The sequence below is a fragment of the Megalops cyprinoides genome, chromosome 3, assembly GCF_013368585.1.
Source record: "Megalops cyprinoides isolate fMegCyp1 chromosome 3, fMegCyp1.pri, whole genome shotgun sequence".
NCBI lineage: Eukaryota > Metazoa > Chordata > Actinopteri > Elopiformes > Megalopidae > Megalops > Megalops cyprinoides.
In genome coordinates, this window is record NC_050585.1 from 35,302,358 (window position 1) to 35,318,548 (window position 16,191).

At 38.1% G+C, this 16,191-nt stretch overlaps 1 protein-coding gene across 1 annotated transcript; it reads left to right on the forward strand.

Annotated features, from left to right (window-relative positions):
- The first annotated feature begins 405 nt into the window (after positions 1–405).
- waif2 (Wnt-activated inhibitory factor 2) lies at positions 406–1,482 on the forward strand. Its single transcript, XM_036523841.1, has one exon. It carries the CDS (start codon positions 406–408, stop codon positions 1,480–1,482), a length of 1,077 nt encoding a protein of 358 aa, XP_036379734.1.
- The last annotated feature ends 14,709 nt before the right edge of the window (positions 1,483–16,191 follow it).

Below are 16,191 nucleotides of genomic sequence, written 5' to 3' on the forward strand. Positions count from 1 at the left end.
CGTGGCAGCCAACCTGACAACTGTGTCCTGCTGGGGACATGGTCTCCTGTGTGGAATTCACTCCATCACAAAAGGGGGCGAGGCTTTGCTCAAGTCAGGAGAATCCGGCTGGACAGCGACCGATTGCGTCCACAGGGCGAGATCTCCGCAACACATCAAAAATGCCACAGAATGGTCTGTACCTCATGGCAAACTGCAGCCCGGACCGCTCCACCAGTTTTACACGTTGTGTCACGCATCAACCGGGAAGAGAGAAACTCCTTTTGGATGAAGGAGAAGGTGAGGTTTAAGTGTTTTATCTTGCGATCTGTTGAGTTTGCTTTATTTTTATTTATTCAGCTGCTGCCACAAGGTAGACTGTTTTGCCACATTTCGTACCTGGGGAATTGGATTCCGAAATTAAAGATGGAAAGGAGAAAGACTTGGGTTGATTACTATGGTAACGGCAAGGCGTTTTGTATTCCCAAACGATATAGCTGCTGGGCGACGGTGATGTGCGTGCTGTCTTTGGTGGCCAAGGTTGATAACTGTCCTGCCTACTGCACCTGCAGGGAAAACAACGGGACCGTCACATGCCGAAACCTGCGGGAGAGAACTCTACCTACCAATTTGCCCCAGTGGGCTAACACTTTGATAGTGAGGGATTATAATATCACATCTTTACTTGGGGGTTCTTTTTCTCACAACGACACAGAGCTGGAGCTCGTGAACCTTTCTCTGTCAGGCAATAACATCCAGATCATCGAAGCTTACGCTTTCTTGGGACTCACTCGCCTGCAAAACTTGGATTTAAGCCACAACCGTTTGATATCTATAGCCAGTCAGGCTTTCTATGGTTTGAACGAGCTGCGCTGTCTTTGCCTCAACGACTCTTCTTTGAATTCAGCTGCCATGCAGGTATCAAACGCTTTGGCAACCGACAGTTTGCGTAATCTCCAAAGGCTTGAATTGTCGGGGAATCAATTAAAAAGTATGCCCATCACAGAATTCCACCCACTGAACTTGACAATGCTGGTACTAACCAATAACTCAATTCAGACCCTAGGGAAAGAAAATGTCTCAAGTTTGAACGAGCATAAAGAAATACAGGTGTATTTGGCGTCGAACCCTTTTAAATGCAACTGTGAACTAGACAGTTTTTATTACTGGCTGAAGAACGCTTCGCAGTGCGCTGACGCGAGCCTACTGTTGTGTTCTGAACCGGAAAGTAAAAAGGGAATGCCTCTCGAGAAACTAAAAAAGGATGATGTGGAGTGTGTAAGTTCCGACCTAGAGGCTGTGTCGGAGGCTGTGTCATATGTGTTCCTTGGGATTGTCTTAGCCCTGATTGGAGTGGTGTTCCTCATGGTTTTATATCTGAACAGGGAAGGCATCAACCGGTGGCTAAACAACATCCGAGAGGCGTGCCGTGATCAAATGGAGGTGTATCACTACAGATATGAGCAGGATTCCGACCCCAGACTGGCGAACGTAGCCGTTTAGACCTACAGTATTAATGCCATTATCTCATATTTGAACCATAATTACTGTGGTGGACTTTACTGAAATAGAATGGCTTTTGAGAATATGAAATCAGGAGCAATATACTTACAAAAGCCTTGAATACATGTCTTGTTAATAGAATATTTGATTGTATAGTTCCTCTTAAAATAATTGGGAATCAGACTAACTGATAACACTGCTAAAAGAACATGTTAATAGCTTATAAAATAGACATATCAATTGCTTGATCTTATAAGCTGTTGTGTACTTTTTTCAAAGAATGTTTTTTTTTTTTTTTTTTAGCTTTTATCAATGAATCTAAATTGCAGTATCAAAATTTATATAGTAGATAGACACTGGAGCAATACTATGAAATCCAAAGCAATGAAATCTATCTTTGACAATTTAGCTATGAGGTTAGAAGTGCAATATAAAATAATCATAATAACTAGCCTAGGAGTAAATGAGCAGAGTTATGTTACATCTGATTTCCACATGTGTAATTTAGAAAGGAAAGATGCATGCACATGTACATATGATCTCAAATGTATCCCCTGAGCGTACAACAGGGCATCATTTGATATCTCAGTGGAGGTCGGTGCGATGGTGACAGTTCTGGGGGCCAGTGTGGATGACTCCCTCTGAGAGCGTAATTTGTCCGCACTGCTGTTTCACCTCACACCCTCTAAGTTTTGTGGGGTGTGTTTTCAAATTGCATGCTTTCATTCTGAATTTGAACGCAGATATATTGTGTGTTTTTGCAGGGGCCCAAGCTATATTATTTATAGAATACCACTGACTGGCTAACCTGTCACCATGGCTCTGAGGCACATGGCAGTTTCAGCCACATAAATGTGACATGTAACGAGTAAACTAGTGTTAAGTCTTCACAGCCATAAGCGTTCACATGCGATAATATGCTGAATATGTGTGTGTGCGTCTGAGAGAGAGAGAGATTAAACTGTGTCATAAAATATACCAATTAATGAAGCTTATTTGCAATTCCATCCATAATGTGTGCATTCCATTTATTCATGTTTCAACTTGTAAATCATTGACATTTCTATGTAATACATGTTTTATTTGGAAAATATTTCATACAGAATATATAACGTATATAATGTATACAGTATATGTACAGTATACATACAGTTTATTTTAGAGCTATGATTGTCAAATACTGAATAAATAAACCATATCATTGAATGATCATTTTAGGAGTATGTGAATGCATATTTACATATATTCTACCTATATAATTTATTTCTAAGGGAATCACCTGCATGCAAATAAAACAAAATATAGTTTGAATGATACAAACCTTTTCCTTTTTTCCTTTTGTCTTTTCTAAAACAATCTGACAAATAAAAACTTGAAAGGGTTATCATGTGTATTTGCAAGTCATAATGTCACTACAGCACAAGATTTTAAGATGGCTAAACTCTGACATTTCATAAGAACACCATGTGCTCCACTGTGAAACATTTTTTAGTAGTCAGTATTATGGTTAAATGTATAGACATCTGGCTACAATCTCATAACTTTTCAGATGTTCAATTACAGTGCATCATTTGGTACATAGATTATTGGGCTTGCAAGCATGCAAGAGTCATGATTTGCCACTCTTAAGCTCCCATGAGTAATCTATGTAACTGTCCATGCTCAGTAAAAGATTAGTGTCATCAATAACAGGGTTTAAATGACCTGGTTAAAAATGCACACTCTTCAGAATTTGGAAATGTCACCCAAATCCAATTCCTTTGTCAGAATCTAATTTGCAATAAAAGGTTGTTTGCAGAGCCATCATGTTGCTACAGGTAGCAAGCTACAGACAATGAGAAGAAAAAGGTTTATTCATATTTCAAAGAGAAGATGCTTTCAGAGGGAGAGCATACTCAGGTGGGTTAATTATTAGCAGTTTATTAAGAATTTATTATTACGTTTACATTTATTTATTTAGCAGACGCTTTTATCCAAAGCGACTTACAAAAGTGCATACAGCAAGTATAGCAACAGTACGGGGACAGGATGTAATTAGCAGAAACTACAATAGTTTCTATCCAACCAATGACTTTCCACATACTTCATAAACACACCTCAAAAGCATTTCATTTTATAATATGCTTATCTGATTGCTGTCACCAAACTCTTTGCTCTGCTCAAAATTTGGTTGAGTTACTTAAAAAATTGCTTTGAAAGACAGTGTATGCATTTATTCATTTTGATATGACCTTTGTCTGTGGCATACAAATGATAACATTAATGACTGTATTCACTGTAACTTCAATAACACATTTTGCTGATGTTAGAGCACACTAGGATATGTGTTTATTCTCAAGTCACGCACATTTTTGTTGTGTTGAAACACAAACTTCCTCCTGTTCCTCCTGATTTGATGACTCACCGCTTGAATTTTGGAACACTGAAATGGTGAACTAAAATATTTCTTTTTAACGGTATTTATATGGGTTGCCTTTAAATCACTTGATGGCTATAATTTCATGTAATCGACTTGACAGATTTGCTGGAGACAATTTACCTCTAGTCAAAGAACTGATACATGACTGAAGACATATCTCTGACGTAATTACACCAGAGATTGGATTAATCTCATCAGTACTGTGACTAAAACCAAGGGACCGTTCATGTCCAATAAATCCTTCTGCTCCTACACTTGCTTCATTTACTGATTTTAATTAATACGTCCCGGCCAACAGGGTGTTTAATGTTGCTGGCAAGGTCAAATGCATCTTATTGCTGTCGGAGCATTTGGCTGAAGAGGTAAAGCCAGTGGCCTTGCACTGCAAGGTCACATTGCAGTCATTTTGCCCACAGTTTTATATAGTGTACGAGTTTAAACAGTGTACTACGTAGCAATTAATATCATCTGCTATATTTTCATATCAATGACTTTTTTTTGCTATGAATTGCGGAAGTGTAGGAATATCAAACCTATATTTATTCTTATATCAACATTCCAGTCTTACTATGCAAACTTTTCATCACCCACTTTCTATAGAAATCATGTTGTTTCTCTCATGATTCATCTTATATTCTGTTTATTATAGCCCAGCAGAAAGTCTTGCTTGACAACAAACCAATAAATGTTACTTCATCAGTATTCTCTTCGTTTACTGTTGCAAGACCCTCTTGTTTTGATTTTGAGATCAGTTATGCAGAAGATCCACTTGCTTCCAGAATGGAACTTTTCAGTATCTTGAGTGGGAGTATTAAATTCACACTGCTAATTAATTAATCAGGTAATTCCACCTGAGGAGCCCTTCAAGTAAGTGTGACGCCACGGCAGTAGGTGTAACTGCTTAAGAAGGATCTGGTCAGGTTAAATAATCAGGACAGGATACACAGGATTGAAGGTAGAGGATCCAGACTCTGAACGCATGCATGAAGAAACACTTGATTACATCGATTTATGCTTCTTTTCTGTCACTGTGTGAAAGTAACATCATGTAACCTCATGAAAGTGAACTTGCTTACTGTAACAAGATATGTATTCTGCATTGTCATGATTTATTTGCTGAAAAAGGTGCAATGTCCATTCATACAGCTGTATGTTCTATTGAAGCACATTACATTGAGTACACTGCTACAGGGTACAACAGTGTCCCACCTGAGATCCAAATCTGCAGCCTTCTGGCAAAAGTCAAGTCTTAACTGCGTAAGTGTAATTCTTATTGCATATCCTCTTAATGCATATATCTGTTACATCAACCTTTGCTACTGTCATTCTTATGTAGCAATTTTAGTTTAGGAATTCCTACAGATATTTAGGGGGAAAATACAATGTTGAAACAACGTAGCTCCACTCATTTAGAAATCTACAAAACCTGTTAATGATTTGCGCAGCTTTCGGCGGCATACCTCAAAGTCAGGTGTGGTGGTGCTTGTCTGTTTAGACCTTGAAAATAGTTTCAAAAATAAGGTACATTAAGCCATAGAATGTCAAGGCTTTACTGACCTCTAAAGTCAAACAGCTGCAATTGTGAGATTATAAGCTTTGACGAAATAGGCTGCAATCTTTCATAAAAGAGGACAAAGACAGTACTGGGGCAGATTAAAAGATCTGTGACCTACAGTATCATATAACTGTACATTACTATACCAGATCTTTTGCATCTTTAAAAGTATATTTAAAGACCTAATTTAATCACGTCAAAATCCATTGAAAATCTGTGTATATTTCTGCTTAAATCACTCATTTAAAAGTAATACCGTAGGATTCAGGAATTGATCTCTATCCTTGGGGGTTTTACAAATGTCCTGTAGTTCCCTTTTTAAAACACAAGAGGGCAGCATAACAGATAAACTGTAGGTGCTTTGGCAATAGCAGTGAAATAAGCCTGGAATAACAGCTAAGAATAATATGATAATACGTCTCAGAATCAATATATGTTTTATTTTCATATAAGAATGACCTCATGGGTAATGCTTTTGAAAATGGCTCTATATTCTTCTTCTCCGGTGGAAACAAGGTAGCAGTTGGAATGCGGCCAAACCCTGGTAACAAGGATAGATTTTCTTCCTTCCGCCCCTGTGCCATTGCAATGATAAATGCCTTACAAAATGGCAGGCAAATATTTTTACTTGTCTGTGGGTGAAAATCTATTGTCTGTGTGTGCCAGAGAAAGCCAGAGTGAGAGAAGTCATACAGTTGGAGAGCCAAGAACTAGCCAGGTATCTGGTTCAGGGACAAGTTAGGTACAAAACACACTGTGAACTCAGCTGCTACTAATATCTGTACCATTAGACAGGGTGCAGCAATAAAAATTATAAACATTCTGCGTGTGTCTGTGTTGACATTCTTGTTTCCTTTTTTAAACAAGCTTTTATACGTCAACTGACAGGTTGCAAGTTCAAATGCTGGAGCTACTATTGGACCCTGTTGCATCAGTGTACGTCCAGATGCATAAATGTGCAGTGTTTAAACATGTAAGCCAAGGAATTGGGTAAGGTAAACCTGGGTAACGTGCATGATATAGTCTAGAAGAAAAGTAACGTATTCAGTGACACATCGGCAGTCTTGGATATAAACCAAACTCTCTGCTGCATAACCCAGTGTGTCTCATTAATTAATAACGGCTCTAATGAATTGGCAAATTATAATTGAATATAATAATGTTAATGGCAGGATATAAAGTATATTAATTGCAAACTGAATGTGAAAGAGCTGTGTGTGACACTTTGTCTCGGTGTCTCTGAAATTTCTCCCTTTTTAAGAAATAAAAAGCTATTCAAAAAAACAAACGAGGGTTGTGGAAAGTAATGATCACCTTTATCTGGGATTGACTGTGAGAGGCAGGAATGTAATTGCAAATTAATATTATACCAGCCAGATGGGTGTGAGATATCGAACTAATGTGGGGCAGTTAGTGAGGTAATAGAACTCTATATTTCTCTGTGTTGCTAGGAGGAAAGTAAAAGCATGAACTACTATAATTTAGGACTAGAGGCACAGAGGTTAAGTGGTTATATCAGTGCATTTGAGATGCCACACCTTCATATGCATTTCAGCATTACCCACTCAATGGAACCCCCGTACCCTGACCACTGTCTGTCTAGCTGACCTGTCCTCTGGTGGTCAGCTTCTCCCTCCCTCTGCAATAGATAGGGTAAGATCCCACAGTACAGGGAAAACAGTACTGAATCATTATACCTAACAGCTTTGATCAGGATTAAGATACACAATGACTTCAAGTGGGTTTTTGAATCCAATTCACAACAGCACCATGGCCTGCATTAATTTGATCTCAGCCATACATGTTTGTCTCTGTACGTGATTAGCTATTGAACTGAATAATATCCCATGTTGACATGTTTCATGTTCCCTCTCTGTGTTAAATTCTGTCTGTGCCACTGCACACCTATCTTCTTACTTGTTTTTTCAAGGTGAAATCGATCTACCTGGAGAGGCAACAGTACTTTACCTGTTTAACCCCATCTTGGAGGTTGCAAGCTACCTCTGATTGGTGGACTGCTCTGCTCACAAAGAGTCATCAGGTGAGGCCCTTGGGCCTTGTTATCGCAAATGAGAGAGTGATGCAAATTGGATACACCGAGCACTTGTTTACTGTAATAACAGCAATGTTTTCTGTTTTGCTGTTCAATTAGTGGATAATTAATGATAATGAGTACCTTGTTTGCTGTTGTTGGTAGTGGCTAAGGGGTTTCTCTGGAGAATTCTACCCCCCTCCCAGCAAATGTGGTTAATGAGTCCCCCATAGTGCAGGCCTTTGGGGTAGTGAAGTTAGCAAGCAGTAGGTTCTTTGCCCATTAGGTCTGTGTGAAGGGCTGCTGGGTCACCTCCAGTGAAATCAAAGGACCTTTGACATTACTGTCTCGGACCTTCACTAAAGCTGGCACATGTACATTTCATGTCTGTGGGGGTCTGCTTAGGTTGTGTTATACAGATTATCTTTTGCATTGAGATTTGCATTGAGGCATTTTTCTGTTCTTTGCCTGCAGAACAAAACAAATAGTAATCCCAAAGGAACTGATCCATATCTTGATTGTCCATATATTGTTTGAACTCTCTGGAAGTACTACAGTCTACAGAGCAGTCAATCCGTGTGACCTGCTGACACAAAATTCAATGAGCAGAATTTAGCCAAGGGAAATATCTGCTCTACAACACAGTTTCATGCAATTCAATAGTAATATGGACTTTCAACCATATTAGCATGACATCATATCACATGACCTATGAACACCACAGGGCTCATCAGGTGGCCTATCATCCCCTATAATCCTGACAAATTTATTGATTTTGTCATAAATCACCTGGATATCACATCATTAAAAGTGTTGGAAGGAAAAAAAACAGGAACTATGGGATGGATCAAATCAATGGCCTCCTAATAATAACATCCTGCTATGTTTGACTATGGCCACACCTCAAATAAGGACAAAGATCTGAGTGGTACTGTAAAACAATCCACCTGTGTTGCTCCTGAAAAAAGCAAATGCCTAACCATTTTCTCAATACATAATAAAAATTCCAGTGAAATACATCTTTAAGTTTCAGGCCCTCAATTTTAGCAATTGATTTTGGTGGGTACTCAGTAAAACGGAGGAATCAATAAATCAACAATACAATTTCAGGGCAAAATGAAAGACTTTTCCCTACCTTCTCTTTGTTTGAAATGCAATAATCAATACAAAAGGCAATCACAACAGGCCGCAGACCAGCAGCAATTCAAGCCCCCATTTGGAAGGGAATGCAGCACAGTCATTATGTTGTCACAATTTAGCTTTGTTTTCTTTATTTTCATCTTCAACTAAAAACAAGCAATTCCTGTGTTTTGACCCACCCCACCTGACTTTTTGTCTGATACTTTTAGATAACATTTTCAGTTATAAAGCCTTGGTTTGCATCCTTGACATTCACAGAATTAATTTCATGTGGGTTTTTATCCAGTAATGTGTTGTAAAGAATATCGAAGACAATTGAAAAAAACTGGGTTCAAAGTCAATTTGTGGTGAGATGATTGTGTTTGGCAGTTGTCTAACTATTCAAGTAGATATGTTGTGCCAATTCTGATTTTAAAAAAATGTTTGGCCACAAATTTATTGCATGATCTAAAAGGTCTCTAATGCCCTGTTTGGTGAAGTAAAGTTTAATCATGTATACCACCATGCACACAATGCACAAGCATGATGTAAAGTGGAGGCATCTCCTGTCTTTGAGAAACGGTAGATGCATGCTGTCTATCACCCAGTATGATAACTCTGTATTATGCTCCACAATGACTCAGGGTCTTTGCTCCCTACTTATGACTGTAGCTGAAAAGAGATCTCCATTAGATTCAACAGAGATTAATTAGTTTACACGAAAGATGGGTGTTTTGTTTACAGGGGGAGCATGAACACAGTAATTATGGGGCATTCCCATGGAACACAGACATGAAGCTAATTACCTAATCAGCTTCCACTAAGGAAAACAAAATGGGATGGAAAAACTGTGGACTATGTACAGGTAGCCTCATTATCAAAAGATAGTAGCATAAACCATGGATTATTTTAGTGCTCACTTGCAAAAATGAGGAAACTTAAAAAAAATTGTTTCAGATCTGAGCCATAAGGCATAAATAAAGTACTGGCAATTTTTAATAGACTTACTTTGGGTGTTTAATAGATAGTGGGTGAAAACAACTATAGTGTGTGTGTGTGTGTGCAGGTGTGTTTCCTATTTTCCTGTCCTGGATGTCAGACAGACTATTTTACATACATAATACAGATACAGCACGCCTACAGTACGTTTTCAAATACACGTGAACACGTAATACTTTTTATAAATCAGGGGATCACGTTTTGACATTTTAAAATAGTAATTGTAGTTCAGAACCATGAAAAATATTCCCAAAAATCCATGCCTCACAGCAATAACAAAAATGAGGGCACAGGATGTGTTGGACATTTTGGACAAATAAAACCCCTCACCAAATAAATTACGTGACAAATGAGGCACATAGTTCAATTGTGGACCTTCAGTGCTAAAAAGTCAATCAAATCAATGTGTACACAACAGGGTGAAGAGGTCATGTGTCACCACTGAGAAAACACACCAGGTAATTATAGAAAAGGGCAAACATGTTTTCTGCTGACATCACTACAAGAAGCCAATATCAGAACTATCCTCCCATGACCTCCAGGCAAAGCAAAATCCACAAGCGTTCTACAAATAAATGTTAATGAAAATTTTACAATCAAAGCTAGAGAGGTCTACAGCAGAGTTCAGAAGAGTTCAGAAGAGTTCACCTCTGGATTTGTCATAACACTGAAAAAAAAAAAAAAATTGAAGAGCAGAGAGGCTGACAGACAGGAGTGTTCTTACAACCTCTGCTCCACATTGCAGTTATAATGAGTGCACAAATCAGATGAACCAAGGTCTAAAATAAACAGAATTCAAACACCCAGCATTGCATTTTAGCTCAAACTGTTATATTACAGCTTTGTGTTAACATTTGTGTTACTCGTGTTTCTTTTTTCATTTATATGATCTTGAAATAAAAGGAAAACATTATCTAAATAACACACAAAAAAAAAACTAAAATTGGAGGGGGGGGGGGGTTAAGGTTTCTCAAAATAAGATCCAAATGCTGATGCACAGAATATAATTAATATTAATCAACAATGTAACTAATAGCAAATGAACAAGTCAACTCCATGCTATTATATTGCAAATACATCTGATATCTGATGATGCATCTACTGCCCAGTCAATTACATGCTATCTTGAGTTAGGAAGTGAAAATATTCAATCCACTAAAAGTAAAACTTTGTAGTTCCATTTGCATCCCTGGGAACCTTTATCTGGGCTTGCACAGCCAAATGAAATCCTCCTCTCTCTCTGTAATTGAATAAGGTAGACTGCTACACAACCCTCTTTTTCTGGTTTCCTCCAATACTGGTGGACTGCTGGAGCCCAGTGAACCAACTGAGAATGGAGAGGAGACCATTTGATTGGTTGAATCCTCTATTCCTCTTAGTCTCACTCTGTCTCTCACTTATGCTGTTGGACCTCAAAATCACCTTTTGCTACACAAACAAAGAGAGAAGTTGAATTAAAACTTTGATTCAAAAACTTATATGGAAAGACATTGAAAACACAAGCAGTTAGATGTCCAAGCAGGTCTGAGCTTGATTTCCTCAGGTATTGTATTTTTCATACACTGCAATTTGGTTATATATACATTAGATGACATCAGATAAACTAGAGGCCCTTTATGACATTGTTTAATACCCAGACTCATTTGCCACTGTGACTTGAATTCAAAGTTTTGTTGTTGTCCACTGTGATTATGTTATTTTTTTACTGCAAAATGAAATTAAGGATTTCATGAAATGAAAGATTTTAATGAAAAACTGAGATTCACATTATCTAATGCAAAATAGACTATTATCCATCAATAATTCTGATAAGTTGAGAAGACAATCATCCTGATCATATGTCAAAACATGTGAATAATATTACTGAATGATCTTTCAAAGCCTACTACAAATTATATTCTGAGCCAATAGACTTTAATAACGCAAGTTTAAAATAGTTAAAATACTTGCGTTCACAAATAAGACTATCAACTTTAATAATTTTCATTTTTGTACATACAATTTCTATTCAGGATTTAAATTTAAAATTTTAAATTTAAATGATCACTTACATCAGTGTTTATAATAACTGTACATTACATTCCTTTGTAACTACTTCCTTGCAGTTTTAAAACTGTGACAAACTCAGCATCAACATTTTCTCTTCCAGCTGGCTATTCTGCCACTGGGAATGAGAAGCACATAAACATCTTGAGCCACGGACCACTGGAATTTGTTTAAAACAGAGTAGATTGACCAGATCTTGTGAAAAACCCAGACATGACTGACTGGTAGCCTGTGATATCAAGTCTTGAATACCTTACCATTTCAGGTGTGTTAACTGTTTAAACAGGCTCCAAAATGATTTAACCAAAGCCAAGGTTAGTGTACTTGCCCCGTAACTTTTTCCATCTATTGTTTTTTTCACACACTTAGGAATGCGTGCACTGCTACCAAGCTAATCACTCATGACATGAGTAGTGCTGGAAAGCTGACCTTGCCAGTCATACACAGCTGACCCTGCCTCTTTTGCACTTGATGTTTTTTCAGTACACAAGCCATGTTCTGTCCAAGTCTTTCATTAGCTTGAGGCAGGTACACAGCTGCATGCAGGATCTGAGAGTTGCATTTCAGTCACTGTGGACACCATCCTTCCTGTTCCACATTGACTTCAATTCAAAATCAGTATCAAAATTTTGACATGTGATAAGGCATCATCAACCATAATGACCAGAAATTATAATAAGAATGCAATGACAATTACATGCGGCACTTATTTGGATACCAAAAAGTAAACAATCTATTTTGGCTGACAGTGCATTCATTTCAGCAGAAATATAAAGGACAGTGTTTCTTTGATCAGCCCCATGTCATTGATGCGACACAGAAAACCTGCTGAAATATTCCCCCATATGTTAAGCTGTTTGCTCCTGCAAAAACCAATTTGCTAAACTGGGAAAGGTTGAAGACATCTGATTAGGATGAGACTCAAATTAACATCCCCATTAGCCAAGGGAATTGAGGGCTTGGTGGGGACAAAATCCTTTGCAAACAGCAGGTCCCCAGGACCCTGATTAATTATCACTACTTGATGATGTTGACGTGTGTCTAATGGCACTGCAGTATGAAAGAAGGATGAGAAATATGCTTCAGTCACTTCATTGCCGTATAGAATAGCACCACATATTTACCTTACAAGTATTAAACTATGGGTGGATAATTGTGTGCAACAATAATTGTTTTCAACAATATGCAGTTTCAAATTGGACAATAAATTTGTGCAATCTATACCCTGACTAAATGCCATTTACATTATATAAACAATCTGCTTTCTTAATGGTGCATCTTCATTATTTTTGATGTGTGAAGTATAGCCAGGCAATAACATATGTATGTATTCTCTAAGAAAGTTGTAAGCATGAAAGGATTATTAATAGACTGAGAATGAAAGGATCTGTTCAGAGAGAGAGAGACTGTGGGCCTTGCCATTTTAATCACATTAATTAACTGGAGACTAATGCCTAATGAATTGGTGCAGCCAAACCATACCTTGTGATTCCTGATGCGTAATTCTGGTCAATTTTCCTAACTACTTCAAAGTTTTACATATAACTTATAATTAAGGCTTTGCAGAGTCTAGTCCCCAGGGGTTGGAGTGCTGCTCCATCTCTTTTTTTAATCGAAGTAAATTGAATGGTGAGACCAGGTATGTGTAATTAAATGAGTACCTCCTAACCCACTAAGTTCACTGTAGGTTCAGTTCTGCTTGATTAATGAATCTGGATGTTTCAGCTGTTTGGATACAGTCTTGCCAGCAGGGCCTTCAGCATCCTAGATTCAACCACATTACTACACTGCTGAAGCCCCAATAGCTGAAATTGTCATGCTTCTGTGTTATTTTTATTTTGACAATAGTGTATACCATCAAAAGCAAACACATATGAGTGGAATGGTCAACTGCTAAGCTAATTGTCTGCCAGCGATCAGTCATCCTCATGAGAGCTGTCAGTTACACTACATTAAGCTACAGGAAGCTTATTCCACTAGACAGGAGACAAAACAGACAGTGGCCATGACCATGATGTAAGGTTAGGAGACAGGGAAAGAGCCAAGCATCCTGAAGAAGCTAAACACAGTGATGTAGCCAGTGTGTAGGCTCAAGTGAAGATAAGTGAAGTGGATGCAAGCCATCACCGGTAGACAGTGAAGGGAGAACGGGGAACGGGGGAATTTGGAGACATTGTTGACCAGCTAAGCAGCAGCATTCTGTATAAGCTGCAGTGGTTAAATCACAAATACAAGGAGAGTAGCAAGGATGGACTTACAGTAGTCCATGTACAATAGGCAGAAGAGAAGCAGAGCTTGTAGGTAGTTGAGTAGGTGGTGAGGAGGCAGCAAATTCTTATGATATTGTCTAAGATCTGCAAATCCTACTGACTATCAATGTCAATGTCACTGACAGTCCAAGAGTCCTGGCACTGGTGTTTTCCAGGGCAATGGTCAGATCTTTGAATGGAGAAGACTTGTCTGGAATATTATAATAGAGACGCGTCATCTCAGGTGATGTTTAGACATCCACAATGAGACATCAACTAGGCAAGATGAGTTTACTGTTTCAATCCTAAACCAGATAGGTAGGTGTCTGGTGTCCTCTGTTTGCATATATTGTAACCATTAGAGATCAAGTAAATATGTATTGTCCATATGTTGGATTAATTATGACATGTCTCAAATAGCAATCGCACGTCATGACTTGACAAGTAGAAAGGGAAAAGTAACATAAGGAAAAGTGAAGACAGGCAATAAACAGACAACATTGGCACCCAGAGGAAGAAATGCAGGGCAGATAAAATATAAGACTACATCTCTGTTTCTCTGTCTAATCTCTGTTTCTCAGAGGTTTATAGATTGGAGATGTAAATGTCAAAGTAGTGGTTTTATAATTATTGTGGATTATAAACTTCTTTTATAAACTATAAAAATTTACTGCCAGCAGGTTTGTCCTTAAGCACTGTCCACAGATCTCACAGCAGGGCAGAACAGACAATAGAAAGATGCAGACTCATATGTGCTCTGTGGCCTGTTGACGAATGTTTGATAGCCATTAGGAAATAGGGTGAGGCAATGAGAATTAACAGATGGTTCAGTATGAGTCCCTGAGAAAAGGATGGGAATTTTTCAGCCAAAGAGAAAATTCAGCTAGTGCTGTCATATAACAGATAGTCAGAGTGGAGAAAGAGAAAAATATTTGTTTTTCTTCATTCCATGCTCTTTATGACATATATTTAACAATAAGTCACACAGAGGATATATGGTACTCTAGAAAGCAGAGCTGAACAAAAAAAAAGATCTTTGAGCTGCAGAATAACCTATAATGGGGGAAGCCAAAGGTCAGGTTAGGTGGAATTAAAGGGACAAGAAGCAGCTGTAGTGTGATTTACAAGAGGAGTGTTGGCAGGGGATGCAAACTTGGACAAGAGGAGTGGAAGATAAAAGCAGTGAGATGAAGAGCACTTAACACCAGAGACTGCCCCCTGGGTCAGGCTGGATGAATCATTAAAATTTAGGAATGCTGTTCTCATTCAGTCCTCATCTCTAATATCTGCTGGGCCGAGAGCAGAGGTGAGATTGTGATAGATGAGCAACTAGACATCTTGCAGCTTGCTTAAACTGCTTGAAAGTGAGTGACAGACCTCTGATGTGCCTCTCCACTTGAGGAGCTGGCTACCAAGTTCACTCACTTGATAGGTGATTCCAGTTACTACTACAGACACTTAACTAGTTAGCTTTGTAACTGGTTAGGTTTGAAATCTATTCATTCGGTCTGAACAGCAGCATCACAAACAGAGACAAACACTCTTTGCCCTCAGAGAGCAGGGTTCCTGTCTCAGGCCTTTGAGGAAAGGAAAGGGTGGAGCCCTTTTCCTGCTATAACAGGGAGATTGCATAGGACACAGATTATGTGCTGTTCTTGTGGTGGAGGGGACTGAGAGATCTATTTTAAATCTGTATACAAAAAGAGCAGATATTCATACTCATTCTGTGTTAGTTACTGTTTTGGATCAGTTAAAAAAACCTTTTCATAGCATAGTGGTAAGGAGCAGGACTTATAACCAAAAGATTGCTAGTTTGAAAGGTACTTGACCCAGAATTGCCTCAGTAAATATCCAGCTGTTTAAATGTCATGCAAAAACTGTAATCTATGTAAGTTGCTCTGGATAAGAGTGTCTGCTAAATGCCAATAATGTAATGTAACATATTATATTAAGAATATATCTTAGACAATATATTTTAGAACAATAAATACATTTAACATATGTAACCTGTTATAAACTATTGCCATTTTTGCATATTGCAATATATTTCTTTTTCATTTATATATTTTAGTTTGCTTGGGCTGAACAACATATTTCTCAATATAGTACAGGAACATACCTTTTTACACCCTTGAGGAAAGGAATGGCTGCATGCTTCTCTGCTGTCTAAAACACAGGATACAAAATGACCTGCATGCAGGGTATGGCATGATATGTAATCACATTTTCAATGCCAGAGTAAACTCACACAAAGTAAAATATTTGTAGATTTAATTGATTGTTTATTGTG